Source organism: Bradysia coprophila, unplaced genomic scaffold (assembly GCF_014529535.1).
Source record: "Bradysia coprophila strain Holo2 unplaced genomic scaffold, BU_Bcop_v1 contig_476, whole genome shotgun sequence".
NCBI classification, from domain to species: Eukaryota; Metazoa; Arthropoda; class Insecta; order Diptera; family Sciaridae; genus Bradysia; species Bradysia coprophila.
In genome coordinates, this window is record NW_023503727.1 from 57,634 (window position 1) to 73,390 (window position 15,757).

At 37.4% G+C, this 15,757-nt stretch overlaps 2 protein-coding genes and 1 long non-coding RNA gene across 5 annotated transcripts in view; 2 read left to right on the forward strand and 1 right to left on the reverse strand.

The window, feature by feature from the left end:
• The window catches only part of LOC119082568 (5-hydroxytryptamine receptor-like), a 113,198-nt gene that overhangs the window by 35,631 nt on the left and 61,810 nt on the right, over nt 1–15,757 (forward strand). The window lies entirely within an intron of this gene.
• On the reverse strand, nt 243–11,662 carry LOC119082567 (villin-like protein quail). 2 transcript variants are annotated; one of them, XM_037192094.1, is made up of 8 exons: nt 11,465–11,662; nt 4,634–4,846; nt 4,369–4,571; nt 3,561–4,146; nt 3,176–3,487; nt 1,057–1,784; nt 827–992; nt 243–705 (listed from the first exon to the last, which is right to left on the reverse strand). In XM_037192094.1, the coding sequence occupies exons 1-8, from the start codon at nt 11,477–11,479 to the stop codon at nt 418–420; spliced, it is 2,511 nt and encodes an 836-aa protein (XP_037047989.1). In that variant the 5' UTR covers nt 11,480–11,662; the 3' UTR covers nt 243–417. The 2 variants fall into 2 exon arrangements, with proteins under 2 accessions (XP_037047989.1, XP_037047988.1); XM_037192093.1 differs by lacking the exon at nt 11,465–11,662 and adding an exon at nt 6,778–6,933.
• Nucleotides 12,586–12,917, forward strand: LOC119082572. Its single transcript, XR_005088665.1, has 2 exons — nt 12,586–12,743; nt 12,805–12,917. It is a non-coding gene; the product is annotated as an uncharacterized LOC119082572 (long non-coding RNA).

A 15,757-nucleotide genomic window follows, 5' to 3' on the forward strand; every position in this document is an offset into this window, starting at 1 on the left:
AATTATGTACTTTGCTGTAGATACTTAAAGTATCTTGGCAAACGACTTTGTACTTCAAGTCAAGTAGAAATTTAATCACATCAACACGTTATGCATAATAACGTATACGTAAAGCGTTGCCATGTGATTATGCAGATGAGTAGGACAAGCTGTATGGAAAATAAATTCCGAATTTGTTTCACTTGACAACGTTGTAATTTCCATGCAATAACGCTATAAATCATAAAATCGATATGGTTGACTGGTTTCAAATGTTAATTTTCATTTATTTATCGAATTAATTGGTGGAAGAGGTAATCGTGGCAATATTTCAATTTCCAAATTGTATTAAAAGCTCTCCCTATCTCCCTCTCTCTCTGTTACAATAAAAACAATAGTTAAAACACAAAGCCACTGCACGGTCGCTGTAAAATGCAATTAAAACAATTTAAATTTCTTCTTCAATTCCTGTTTCTTCCAGTTGGGCAACGTTTCAAATTCCCTAAAATCCATGTCGAATATCGATACAAAGTCGTCATTCGTCAAATGGATTTCTTTCCGTTTCGGATCAACCAAGTCCGGTAATTGATCGATCTCACTCCTCAGCACGTCCAATGGGTATTTTGGATATCTGTCGAAATCACAATCCTGCTGTTTCGGTTTAACATTTGATGGAGGTGATGTTGTAGTGAAGTGGGCGATCTGGTCGTCGAAACTTTGACTGTGCTAAAATTGTATAATTCGAAAAGTCGCTTAGTCGCTTAGTCGTCGCATACATTATGGATATGATTCCGTTTATAGGTCACTCACAGAGGGAACTGAACCCATTCAAGTGCAATTTACTTACGTTCCACAGTTTGTAGTTCCACTGATCAAAAAATCCAATGAAACTGGATGGCTCGAAACCTTGTTGAATGACTGCAATTGGAATCGATCTATTTCTAGGCAAAACACTGTCGTTTAGGTAGGTGTCAGCAATTTCTTGACTACTTAATTGTCCACCTCGGATATTGCTGTAAAATGTAACCAATCTCATTAACCGCCGTTGTCAGTTTCACTGGAAAATTAAGTATTTACCTTGCCGATCCGATCCAAACGTACAACATACAATCTATGTCCAGCAAGAAAATATCTTCTGCTCTCAGGTCAGTCTGATCAAACGCTATAATCTGATCAAATTTAATCGAACCTTGAAGAACCGTCGATACGAATAGTCGAACACGTTCCTTTTCAACCTTAAAATGATGTGTAGACGCATCAGCACCCTGCAAATTTCGGAATTTATTCTTCCACTGTTCTGGTAGTGAAATCCAAAAATCTTCCGGCTCGTTTGATTCCATTGCCAGAACACAATCACCCAAAGTACCGCCAATTCCTTTCGCAGCTTCCCTAGCATCACCAGTTGAACTCTGACCGCACCACACCCACACCGAATCGTAGCATTTCACAATCACACAATCTTTGCTCGAAAATGTCGACTTCTGGTTGATTTGAGTGGCTCGTGACGTGAACGTTGAATTGCCGGTGACTTTCAACACAAACAATTTGGGAAACTTTGAATCTTCGGTGGACCATCCAACGCCATCGAACACAATTAATTTGCCCAGAAATATTTGCAGGAAATGTGGCGATTCGAAGCCATCGTTGAGCCGAATTTGCATCACATTCTTTTGCAGATGTTGAAACAGTTCGTTGGACAGCTTCTCGCCGATATCTTTCGTGCTCGACGGACACTGTTTACCGATCCAAAGGTAGAGAATATGACGAACAGACGGTCGTTCGAACTGTAAATTGCTTTCCGGAATCTATAAAACAACAAGGCATCAGAACAGTCGGAGCGTTTGCTGCGACTTAACCCCGTACGACCCGTAATCCTATTTCGTCCGTAACTAAAATACGTCCGTAGCCGTAATACGCCTGGAACCCTAATGCGTCTACAACCCTCTAATGCGTCTGTTACCAAAATGCAAGTCAAGTTGGGCATGGTCAAATTTACTGAAAGTGTTCATTTTTAAAATTGCGCATAGAGCAATTACAAAAGCCCGTACGAAGTACCTCTCAAATAAAACCAACAATTTACGACATTATTTTAGAAACCCAAAATTTTTTGCCAACTTTCCATTGGGTATTCAATTATCTCTCAAATGAAACAAAAACTAGCAAAATCGGATGAGATTTACTCGATTTATGTGCAAAAAACACTTAGGGCCGAGTAGCGGCCTTAGTCCAAGGACCCAAATTTAAAACTTTTTTTGCTATAATTCTATTCGGCATTCCATTATCTCTCAAATGAAACAAAAACTAGCAAAATCGGATGAGATTTACTCGATTTATGTGCAAAAAACACTTAGGGCCGAGTAGCGGCCTTAGTCTAAGGGCCCAAATCTGAAACTTTTTTCTCCACGTTATTTTCGGTATTCAATTACCTTCCATAAAAAACTAAATCTAGCAAAATCGGATGAGATTTATTCGATTTATGTGCAAAAAATACTTAGGGCCAAGTAGCCTTAGTCCACTAGTGCCCAAATTTGAAACTTTTTTCGCCGCGTTCTTTTCGGGATTCAATTACCTTCCATAAAAAACTAAAACTAGCAAAATCGGATGAGATTTACTCGATTTATGCGCAAAAGCACTTAGGGCCAAGTTACGACCTTTGAGCCATCCCAACAAGCCCACATTGCATCTTACCCAAAAACAATGTTCAGCAACTTTGTTCTACTCGTCAATACCTTTCATTTGATATATCACAAGCAGCCATTGCGTGCGTATTTCGGTAGATATCGTCGAAAGACTGAAAAACACCTATAGGGCCCTAGCTCTGGAAGGGCTGACCCTACCATGCCCATTTTCGAACTTGACCTTACTTTTGTCGATACCAATCTGGGGAAAAAAGAATTTTCAAAAAAGGTTGTGATTTACTCAAGCTAGAGGGGTCACAGACGGACGGACGGACGAACGGACGGACGGACGGACATTTTTTTTATTGCGGATTCGTCATCTATTAACATAACTAAATGCCTTGCCCTTACTGGCTGCTTCCAATTCGACGTGTTACAAACGGCATATTAATCTTATAAGCCCCCAGTACTTCGTACGGGGCTAAAAACGGTTACAGCAAAGTGTTCACGACAACGTAACTTTTATATGTCTCATTTTCCCGTAATAATCAATTACTACTGCTCCCACATGCGCTTACCATTAAAGTGTAGTGGATAACATAAGTTTCTGTGGAAAAAAGGCACTGTGCATTCCGCTGGGGAACTTTAACCAAATTTGATTTTCCAACTTTGTATATCATCACATCACCAGCACCATCATCAATCAATTGTGTCTCAGCTGCAAGGCTTGCACGTTCGCTCAATATTTTAGTGTCTATCCGCCCGAACACAGTTTTCATCTTATTTCCACTTGCCTGAGCATTGTACCAAAATGGAAACAGATTTCGAAATTCATTCGGTTCGAAGCCATCAACAGTTCGCATCACCGCTACATTCGATGGATATTGTTTCTATATTGAACAGTGAATGGACAAAATTAGCACAAAAATTCGGTTCATCGGATGGATATAACATTTTGCGAACCTTCCTAACGAATCCTCTCGCATTACGCATCGCTTCCGATTTGTCTCTAGTCGAACAACACCGTCCCAACCAAATCCACACTCCCTTTTTGGCACAGTCGACGATGAACGCCGAATTTTTATCATTGAAATCGCTTTGATCGACGGCTGACGACTTTTTCTCCTCGATTCGATATTTTCCACCGACGAGTCCGCATTGAAACAGTTTCATGGCCGAAGTGCTGGGATTTTCAGTTGACTTTCCCAACGGCTTCACGCGGCGGCTCGAAAGCGGCAAATATGTACACCAATCTCCTTTTCTATGCTGATTCATCGATTGCTCATAACCATCGTTAACGACAACCAATTCCAGATTTTTCGCTTCGTCGTGAAATCGCTTCGCAAATTTCAAACCGTTTAATTTCTCACTCTCTGCACTAGATCGACCAATCCAAAGGAATATGTGAACCGTTGTTTTCAACATCATTATATATTCGCTGCTGAAAACATCCCATTCAACGGTACGTTCCACACATTTCGGACTACTTTTACCGCTTACATGAAAAAGCGATACATTGCTGGGAGTGTTGCAATTGATGGATTGTATGCTGGAAACGATAGATCCCTTGAGCAATTTGTGAAAGGGTAGCCACTATTCGCACTCGAGTGCCAAAAGTACGATTGACACTATTCGCACCCGCGTGCCAAAAGCACAATTGACATTATACGCACTCGAGTGCCAAAAGTATAATTGACGCTATTCGCACCCGAGTGCCAATAGTCACTTCGATAAGAAGGTACAATTGGTGGGGTGGAAAAGTTTTGCTCACATTATGCCGTCCTTAAAGTAAGAAAGGAATCGATCACTTTCATTCTCCTGCGTCTCTCTGTACTGGGTCGCGACATTTCCCAAGTGATTGTCCAATTCCATAACTTTGTACGAAACATTTCCACTATCTTGCTGCGTAGCAGCATTACCCAGCCAAAAATGAATGTACTTATCCAGTTGAATGTTGGTTTTCAATTCACGATTCTGTAAGTTGTTGTTTTTGTTTAAAAAAAAAAAAGTTGGAAAAAATACTGGGTAACACTCACAATTGTGTCTTTGTTAACAAAACCACCCCTAGGAGTTGCGGCATAAATGATGTACACGAAATTGTCGTTGAATATTTCATATTGATCCTTTGGTACGGCTTCGATTCGTTGATTGTCAACTCTCCATTTGTAGAATCCGATGGAACTATGGCTTACTTTACGGAATGCTGTGTCGATTGATTGATTTTCCAAAGAATTCGATATACTCGACTCCTATGAATTTCGTTCAGAAAGAAAATTATCAGATTTTGGCTTTGTCGTCAAGCAAACTAAAAATCCGATTCCGTTTGTATTTCGATTTGATAAGAAAAAATGTCATCCGATTTTGTGGTCGATTGTGTTAAAGGAACCGTTCGTAAAGTATGTCACGGGGTTCTTTTCAGATTTTTGTTATAATTATCTGGATTAATGCCATTTTTAAAATAATCTTAGGTCAGTTCCCAACGACTGATCGTTCCATGTTACATGTTAGCAAAAAAAAAATCTGAAAAAGCTCGCAAAAGCTAGGAAGACGACAGAACTTCAGGAAGTGACTAGGATTCATTATAAAAATTTTGGTGTTAGAGTGCATCCGGAGCATCCCGAGCATCCCGATTTGTTTGTGACTAGGATTCAATTTTAAAAAGTTATACTCTCCCCAAAACGAACTGGTGGGCATACGTTATTTTGCACCAGCTGGTGACATACAATTCCAAATGGGACCAGCTGGTGCACAATAACGTATGCACACCAGTTCGGTTTGGCGATTGTAGGCAGGTTCTTTTCAGCCTGTTCCATAAACATACACAAGTACGCCAAGTTAATTTGTTCAGGAAAGGTGGTAAAAAATGTTGGAGAATCTCAGTTCTCATAATACCCTCATGTTATGAAATCGGATTCGAACTAACAAAGTGAGGTAACCTCAAAGTAACCTCAATTTTTGAAAAGTGTCCAACCTAAATCGACACTATTTTGACAAGGAAAAAAGCTGTTCTACGAAGTATTAGTATTGAATTAGGCTTCCAATGTAAAAAAAAAAATATTGTCCTGTCCTGTCCTGGCAACGGACTATTAGAATATCTACGAGTAAGTGTTACATAGAAAGCGAATGAAGGAAAAATCATCTTGCCCAGCCGCGGATTTGAACACGGGACCTCTCGATTATGAGTCGAGAGCTCTAGCGCCAAAGCAAAGGGTTCAGACAAAATTGTCCTGTGACAGGAGATATTTGACTTTCAATTTGTTCATAAAAATCGCTTCTCCGGTCGGAAAAGCGATTTTCCATTATCCAGGAGTTCAATTTCGCTGTTTCTCTCAATCACAGGAGATAAATAATAAGAAGAAAAAAAAATCGAAAAACCTAAAGCAAACGAATTGACACAAGAGACTGAACTAAAATTTCCACTTGTTGCAATGCCAATCTATACCGGATCATGTGGTTATACCAAACAACGTCAATAAAAATTACTTGCTCACTATAGAACTTACGTAATTTCGTCATTTTCATTTTTCGATTGAAAAACCGCAATTATTTCGACTTTTATGAATTTATAATATGAAGTCACAAGTTGGGGGGGCATTCAAAAAGGACGTTCACAATTCTCGATTTTATGTGGCCTATGCAGGCAAATTTCTAATTTGCGGTATATTTAATAGTTACTTATGCCACCGAGTGATCAGTGGTTTTTTAGGTATACTAGAAGTATAGTGCCGTAGGTGACAATACAAAAAACATTTATCAACGAGTGCCAGATGACATTACACAAAAATGTCAACGAAAGTTTTTCTTTTCGTCACTGAGTTAAGAAAAAAGTGTTTTGTTCCTAACTTATGCTAAGACGCTTTTTTAGCGAACTCGATTCCAGAACTCGCCTCCGGCTCGTACTTGAAACCTCACGTTAGCTAAAAAAAACCTCTTAGCATGCGTTAGGAAAAATACAATTTTAACGATTAAATGACTAAGAAGCACATAACTAAACTCGATTTTCTGTGAAATTTTCTGCAATTCGAACGAAATATATATCGACTTCTGCGATAATGTAGATTACAAAAAACATTGCCAAACTCTATCTTTACAACGGGCGGTAGAATTCGACCATCAAAGCAAAATTCTTTCGTTTAACACTATCAATAACCGAAGCAGAACAGAATGATTGCACACGTACGTAGTCATTCCCATTCAATTCGTAGAACATAGTGTAAGACTTTTCGATTTAATTCCTTTCACAATGCCAACATCATAAAATGCACTTAAAGTAACAAAAAAATGAGATGTTTCACTTCTTCTTCTCAACGTTAACTAAACGATGGCAGAACAACAGAGTGGAGTCAAGCCAGTACGTACACACAGTGTTTGTTAAATAATCACACGAAGAAAGTTAGCTATGAGAAAATGAGTTTTTTGTTTTCTGAATTTCAAGAAAACAAAAACAAAAAGAGCAAAATGATTGCGGAAGATCGTTGCTATTAAATGTAATTGAGATTGTTTGAGACGTTTGAGACCAACCTACGTATGTACCTATGATACACATGGAACTCTTTTTTTTTAATTTATTATTTTACTGAATTTATCTGCTTTTGTTTTCATGTTTTTTTGCTTTTATATGTTCACATAAAACTCGTGTGTTCATTTTGTAGTTCGTCGTTTTTTCTACCTCGTATACGAATAGTGAGCATTACTCTATGAAATTGTTCTGATAAAACATTCAACATGCTACTTACATTTCAGCATTCCTCTATTTACTGTTGAAGTAAATCTTCACCGTTGAAACACAAAATTAATGTTTAATATAGGTCAAACATGTACCAGTACCTACACATAATAGCATTATATGAAAACAGAGCGTTGTAATCGAATTAAATGAAGTTGAAAATGTTTGGGATAGAACACGGATGGAACCGTGTTAATTGATTGGAAACGGAAATTTTGCTTTGATTTGGCATTTGATACAAGTTTCGGAATTGCAACAAGAAGTTGATTTGATGATGGTACGTTTCTCTGTAATGAGTCTTACGATTCATTGAAACTTTAGCCATCTCTCAATCAATTTGCATTTCAATTCGTGTTTGTAATAATATGTTTGCAACCATAAATTGGTTAATGAAGGCTTAACACAGATCAAGTGTATATTAGGGTGGATCGATTATTTAAAATTGTAACTTTAATCAAGGTGAACAAAAGTGCTTCTAATGACATCTGTCAAATATAGTACTTCCACTTTTAGTACTCTTTAGATTGCGGATTAAATCACTACTGGACTGGACTGTCAATGATTGACGCTGTCGGCAAGTCTTCTGTCACTTCACACGAACATTAAATTTCCTAAGAAATGATTTTATTTTTTTAAATATTAAAATAACTTGAAAGACCGACTCGGCGGCAGTGCCATCCCGATTTTTGCGCGAGTGATGAGAACAATTTCCACAATGTATTGTACTCGACCTACCTCCAAGCTGGTGAAGGAATGTAAGGAATACCTGAACCTTCTTGGTCTGAGCAATCGGATCAATTTGGTCTGGGTACCAGGACATTCCGGCGTGGAGGGAAATGAGGAAGCAGATAAGCTGGCCAAAGAAGGCTCGGCGACTCAGGCAAACGGGCCAGAACCGTACCTTCCGATTCCCCAGTCAGAGTGTAAAAGAGCACTGGAAGACTGGGTTAAGCGTAAACACGCAGAACGCTGGGAAGCGTATAACGGAGGCGTTCACACGAAATGCTTCTTCCCTAAGCCTAACAAAAAATGGGCCAAAGATTTGCTCAAAATGGACCGAAATCGCATTAGAAGAGTAGTAGGAGCGATTACGGGACATTGCGGGCTGAATCGGCACATGAATAAGTTGAGGCTTTCGGACACTCCGAGATGTTCCTGCGACCTAGAAGAAGAAACGGGTGCACACTTGATATGTGACTGCCCCAAATTTCTTCAACTAAGACGCAGGATGCTCGGAGACTACGAGGTGGTTCCTTCGGAAATTGCAGCAATAGGACCTGACATCTTAGACAGGTTCCTATCGGCAACAGGAAGGCTACCATGATTTACATGATGACCGGGAATGGAAACAAAGGATCAACAGATCTGTGTTTCGAGATCTTAAATGATCGTCCCAAACTGATAAATCTAAAATTGTACTCGACCTAGGTCATTATGCGTCTAGTCCGAGACTTCATTCACTTCAAAATTGAGCAAAATTTTAATTTTGGGCGGTCGAATATTTCAATTTTTTTTTCCAATTTTAATAAATTTTAGACTGTTTTCGACGTATTATGACTAAGACCATCGTGCCCATCGGAAAAGGTTCGCATTGAAAGATTCGGTAGAACAAAAAAATGTTTTTTTTTTGGAAAAATGGTCAAAGGATTCGGCTGGTTATGGAACAATATATGCTTTTTGGATAAATATTAAAATTGTATAATCGATCCACCCTTGTGCATATATAATGTTCGATGCTCCAAGAAGCAACCCACCTAAAAGATTTTGAAATCCCTCGACTTTTCGTGGTTACAACCTTTGACTCGATTTAATACTAGAAACAATGTATTGGCTAGAACAACCACTCATGATACAGATGAACATAATTAAGAACAAAATTCAGATTCGCGTTTCGATTCTTCAGCGAGAAAGTAAAAAAAAAAAAATTGAAATTCATGGGATCGGTCCAATTGTATCCACAATTTATATGTGAAAATGAGAGAACAATCCAAGAAACATTTTCCACCACGAACCAACAATATTCGTACACATTTCTTCAATTACCGTTTTACATCAATAAAATTAATAACTGCCGTCACAACGTAATTTCGTGGCACTTAATACAGACACGTCTCTCAAAATTGAATAAAAAATCGTTGTTGTGTGTATTACGTAACACAAAATTTGGTAATAGAGTCGAAAGAACACCAACCATTTTTCCGTTGTTTAATACGAATTTAATGAAAAATGATTCATTCGGTGTTTTCGTTTCAACTCTCCGTCCCATTCATATGAATAATTTCATATTATATTCAAAGTCAAGTCAAACAATTTTTTTCGTTTATGGATCGATGCCTGTGATAATAAGACCTCTTCGGTTGTTGTTTTTTCGGCTATTTGTATTAAGTATGGTTTCGTATGATATTATTCGACAATGCCGGAAGATTACTATATAGTTTGCATGAAACTCTGTAAGTCGTTAAGTTATACGCATTAACGGATTCGTGGATTTGGTGGAGAACAATACACAAATGTGAGAAACAATTTAGACAGAAATTTTATGGATTCAACCGAAATTTAGACAATTGTTAATTATGAACGGTTGCGAAGAAGTTTTATGTTGAACGGCAATTGGGCTAAGCTTTCGAAACAAAAGGTGTGCCATTTTATAACACAAATTGTTTCACACAGTCGTGATGTGCTCAATTTTTCCAGTTCTGAACATCAGGAAATGGATCCAAATCAACCGTTCATTAGACTCACTACTCTCGTTAAGTGATAGAATCTTTACGCATCAATCCACAAACGAAAATAATTTGCAAAAACGGCTAGTCATCTGCTAGCGATAACAACGAAAACAATCAGCACTGGATGCTATTGTGACCTATATAACAAAATGTTTGTCATTTGCAGTACAAGATTGTGTATCACACTAAAAACCTAATAGAACAAAAGAAGTCGCAGATTTTATGATTATACCATGATCCGTCTGCCGTTTGGAAAAGCTTAATGGATTTTGTTTATAGCTCTCATCAAAACAAACAAATTCTGTTCTGGCGTTAAACAGTTTTTATCGATTCGTTACAGCCATCCACCAACCTCGACCCTCTATTCAATTTTACACTAAAAGTTTGAATGAATCCAGTCTCTTTAATCTCTGACGCATCAGTATTCTCATCAACAAAATTGTTTAATAATTCAAATTGTACGTAACACAAAAAACAAGTTGGGGGTGGAAAAAGGTTCGAGGGTCAGGAAAAACAGGAAGTGCATTACTATACATCTGAATATACAATTTTATTATAGCGTACGAAAAAACGGAAGAGATATTGTGTATGAGTACATGTATATCGTATATAGTATGGGATGAGAGTAGTGAAATGAAAGCGTAAGACATCGCAAATATAGGTAGAAGGAATGGTAATAAAGATTTAATTAAAAATGAGCTTTCTGTGTACATAAATTAATTATCATGAAATCGAGCTAAGACTGAATAAACAGCGACAACTACGAGAGGTATGTAAACATAAACAAATGCATTCCCTGAGGGGTAGGTCACAATCAACATTTAGTCTGTGTGGCTTGCTGTTGTTGGTGTATTTTTTTCAACCGACAGTTCAGAGACACCAATTCGTCGAATCACCTGTGGGAAAGAAATTTTTTGTTGGATTTTTTTCTGATCAACGAAAAGTCCATTAGTGTTGCTTTCGGTAATACGTTTTCAGTTAATTTTTCAGACAAATTACAATTTCGTGTATCATGTCAAGGTATATCGTTTTTTTGGTCAAATTGTAATTTCAAGCTTGTTATACCGACAAATTTTTTCGCATTTTTATTTACCAGAGCAATTTTCAAGGTAATTTTACGACAGAGGAACACATTTGATATTCCAAAATAAAAATAAAATCACATTTCGGTTCACACTGTACACATAGCATACACAGGTCACATAGGGCACACAGGACACATAGGGCACACAGGACACATAGGATACACAGGACACATAGGGTACACAGGACACATAGGGTACACAGGACACATAGGGTACACAGGACACATAGGGTACACAAGACACATAGGGTACACAGGTCAATAATTAACTCGCAAATCACTTAGTGTTAACTAGTTAGTAGGTGTGTTTATAAGTCGAATTGATTCTTACTTTTAAGGACATCATTTTCCAATTCCAACCACTTAATGCACCGATACGTTTTTGTTTTGCAATTAAATTGTCACTCAGGAGTTAGTTTCAATCCGAAATGATTGAATAAAAGAAATCAATGTCGTCACATTGCTGTATCTAAACGGCTACTAATTACAATAATGTTTCCCTCCATAAATAAATATATGAACAACATTTTACAGTCGCTATCGCTATTCTATATTGTTTTGTCATATTATTATACGTAACACCAAAAAACCGAATGACATCCGAAAATATGCATAATATACCTATAAGCGCTTTAATGGTATCTACAACGAGCAAAAGGTAAATCGGTCTCTGTCACATAAACGTATTTTTTCGCTGAGAACGAATGCCCTTCCCAAAAAAATCACTGAACCGTGAATCCTTCGATTCCAATTCAAGAGAGTGCATGCAACACACAAAAACGGCTACATTTTATCGTATATTCTATGAACCAAGTTTTGGAAAATAAAAATAAATTTGTTTAAATGCTCTGGTTGACGATGTTTACGAACGAAACGGATTGAACAAATTAAAACGATTGACGTGTAGGTCAGCAATTTATTGCGCGATGAACACTGGAGATAAATTTTATGATGGATTAGCTGTTTTTAGCGCGCATTAATGAATGAACTTAAGAATATATTTATGTAGAGTGAAATCATCCTGTAAGTTGGATGATTTGTACATTAAGAGAAGTGAGGTATTTTTTGAGTATACCCATGTTTCAGTCGTAAAAAGCTATGCTTTATGTAGGAAGTCCTTTAAGCTAAAAAAAAAATGAGATGACGCATCACTTTTTGCCATTGTTTACACAGGCTGTAATACAACGTTTCTCGTTGTAATTCCACTGATAAGGATTTATTTCGCTAAATTCGTTAAATTTACGTACACCATGTTTACCACAATCCAAAACATTTATTTTAATCACTCATATTTTCAATGCCATGTCAATGGAATTTTAAATGAACCGTGTAATTTGGGCTTAATGTTAGGCACGCATCCGTGTAAATAATAATTACTTTTGCCGATAAGCATCTATATGACCTAAAGATATAAAACGACATGGGCACATGCCACATCCGCTAGTCAAATATTTGGTGAGGATAAACCAGCACTGTGTTTCTTTTCTTTCTTTCCCTTTTCAAATATTATATAAATCCAGTGTGAACGAAAAATAACCGAACAGCAAACATGAACGAGTGCGACTTTCTTCCAACAATAGTGGAAATGGTCTCAGGAATGCTATTTCCAAGTAAATCAAATCGAATAATCGAATTTTGGGCTGATGTTTTAACTAGATTTTCGTTTATTAGATTCTGGTTCGGAGTACGATGATGATGATAAGTGAGAGAAAGTGAAAATTTTGTAGATTTTTGAGAATAATTTTGTAATCCTTTCAATGAGCAATAAATCGAGTTAAAACACATCTTTTTTGATTGCATAATACTTACAAATAAAAGTCTAGAGAGACGGCATACGACACTTTTACGCATATGTAGAAAGAAGTGCCTGATAATACAGCAAAGACGTAGTTGTTTCCCATAAATAAAACTGTTCCAGCGAAGTACTTGGTGCTTGTGTAAAATTCATCGAAAGGGAAAGTGCTTGATAATTATGTTTGGACCAATATTAGTTATAAAGCACCACAAAGACAATACGACAATATTGCTACAAGTTTATTCTGATTGTAGATTCTGTGTAGTTCAAACCTTGCGTCCTTATACCTTAGACAAATTATACCTAGACTGATATTTCGTACGATAAAGTGTGTCCCCAACATCAGATTGTATAAGTTGCACATTTCGTTCGATTTTACGCAGAATATTACACTTGTACGTACGCAGCACCAAGACTGTAAACTTATGGGTCGTTCGTTGAGGGCTCAGTTGCCATGTTTTCATACTCTACGTTTTCGCAGCGGACTAACCACACATAAAAATCACTTTGAAATTCTATAACAGATAAATCTAATGTTGATCGAAGATACAGTGTAGATCAGACGTTGCGTTTGCTAAACCTGAGACGAAAAGCTCAGGGGCTCAAATTGCAAGAACCGAGAAACATCCTTTGGAAAATAAAAAAGTTAAAACTGTTTCGACCTCGAGACATTGCCATCTGCTGATGGAAAATTTGGGGAAATCGTGCTGCTCAGAAATCACCAAAAAATGCAGCAAAACAAACAAAAGAAGCAACAAATTGAAGCAGTATGTCGTTTTGCAACGACGGCATTATAGCAAAGGTAATGTTAAATTTGATGAGGTAGCAGATTGTGCATCAAGCCTGAGAATATGGATGAAGCAAGAGAGAATTTTCCACGGGTCATAATGAAGTTTGGAAATAAGACTGGAATATGCGAACCATTGGTCTTGCATAAATGCCAATACGTTTAAATTGCAGTCACGTAGAGTTCCATCAGAAGGAGGGCCTATGTTAACTCAACATTGTTAAGGGAATAAAATTCTCCCTCCGTTGCTTTTACGGCCATTTTAGTTACTTTTTATACTATTTAGCTGACTTGATTGAGTTCGGATGATATTTTCCGAGATTGAATAGAAACTAGAATTCTATTTTTGAAAATTTTAGTGAATTCTATGGAATTTTCGGGAATTTAAATCCCTAACACTGGGGGAGGCACTGGGTGAAGCCTATATTTAACGCATAATTGGTAAAATTATCAAGGGATTTAAAGGATTTAAACTATTTTTTCGACTGGAAGTCGTTCGCATGGCGATATATAATCAACACCCGTAATAGCCGAGAATTTAATCGTGATAAAGGTTTGCCTAATTTTCATGAATTTGCGTGTTTGATGAAATTCATAAAAATCGTGAAAATTTTCAAAAACTCATGAAAAATTGCTAAAACGTTTTCACAGATTACGGGCTCGGTGAAATAGTGTGTGAATATTCTTGTACACGTCGACAACTAAATCAAACTTTTATAAGTCATTCCCCATTTGATTTAAACAATATTGACAATCGAACTAAATCGGATATCCACGTCTCATTGGAACGAGCCGTAAAATTATTAGTCAAATGTATTCTGGTTTATTACCAGCCCAATATCCACATAGGAAAATGAAACGAGCCGTCAGAACAGTCGGAGCGTTTGCTGCGACTGAGCCCCGTACGAACCCGTACATCTATTGCGCCCGTAAATAGATACTCTTACTCTTACCGTAAGTCCACTGCGCCCGTAAATGTCGGTAAAGTAAAATTCTTATGAAATTTGTACGTCTTAAAAATTGCGCATAGCGCAATTACGAAGCCCCGTACGATGTTCCGTTCAAACGTAACACAAATTTCAAATTGACCTAAAATTTCCTCAGTCCTATATCAACCTATATTTACCTATAAATAAACAATTTACTGATAAATATGCTAGTATATAGCTCAAAATAACTATCTATACCGTTATATAGCTCAATATAGCTGTATATATTTATATATAGATATCCATATTTAGGATCCTTGAAACACCCCACACACGTAACCACTCACTTCCCACTGATCAGTAACTTTGTAAGTATCATTTTCACCGATTTATATTGTTTTTACAAAAATCCAAAATGGCGGCCGACGGCCATTTTGTTAGGAGGTGGAAAGTAGTACGACTGCTTTACATTCGTTAGTACCTTTCAAACAAAAAAAAAATCATGAAATTCGGTCAAAATTTACTCGAGATATTGACAAAATACTCCACGTTCACTGTACGGCCGAGTAGCCAGATAAGAGCTCACTCCAAGAGACCTAGCTCACGCTCCGGTTAACATAATTTCATAAATTTCATTTTTTTTTCATTTACCTGATTGGTACGGTGTTACCTATCTAATAAAGCAAAATCCATCAAAATCCGTGCAAATTTGGCCAACCTACAATCAAAAACGGCTTGCCGCCCTGTGCCTAGTTCACACCAAGTGGTCTAACTCACGAGTCGGTCATCCAATTTCCATAAACTTTTTTTTCGTCGATCGGTATTGTAAATACCTTTCATTTGACGTATCACTTACAAGTGTAACCTTTAAATGGCCAGAGGAATCTTTGGAAAACGTTAAAGCACTAATGGGGCCCCAGCTCGGGAGGGGTCGACCCAAAATCGCCCAGCTTCGAACTTAGCCTCACAATTTCAACTAACTTTTAGGGAAAAAAAAAATTTTGAAATCGGATTTTTTACTCAAGATATCGACGTGACAGACGGACAGACAAAATTTTTATTGCTGATTCGTCATCTATGAACATAGGCAAACACTTTGCCCTTACCGCCTGC

Bases quoted from the DNA above. Each gene is read 5' to 3' on its own strand.
- LOC119082567 (XM_037192093.1), bottom strand. From the start codon at position 6,807: ATGTTCTACGAATTGAATGGGAATGACTAC. The intron at 4,572-4,633 runs GTGAGTGTTACC...AACAACTTACAG, and splicing joins TTGTTAACAAAGACACAATT to AATCGTGAATTGAAAACCAA. The intron at 3,488-3,560 runs GTTCGCAAAATG...TGTTCAATATAG, and splicing joins CGAGAGGATTCGTTAGGAAG to AAACAATATCCATCGAATGT.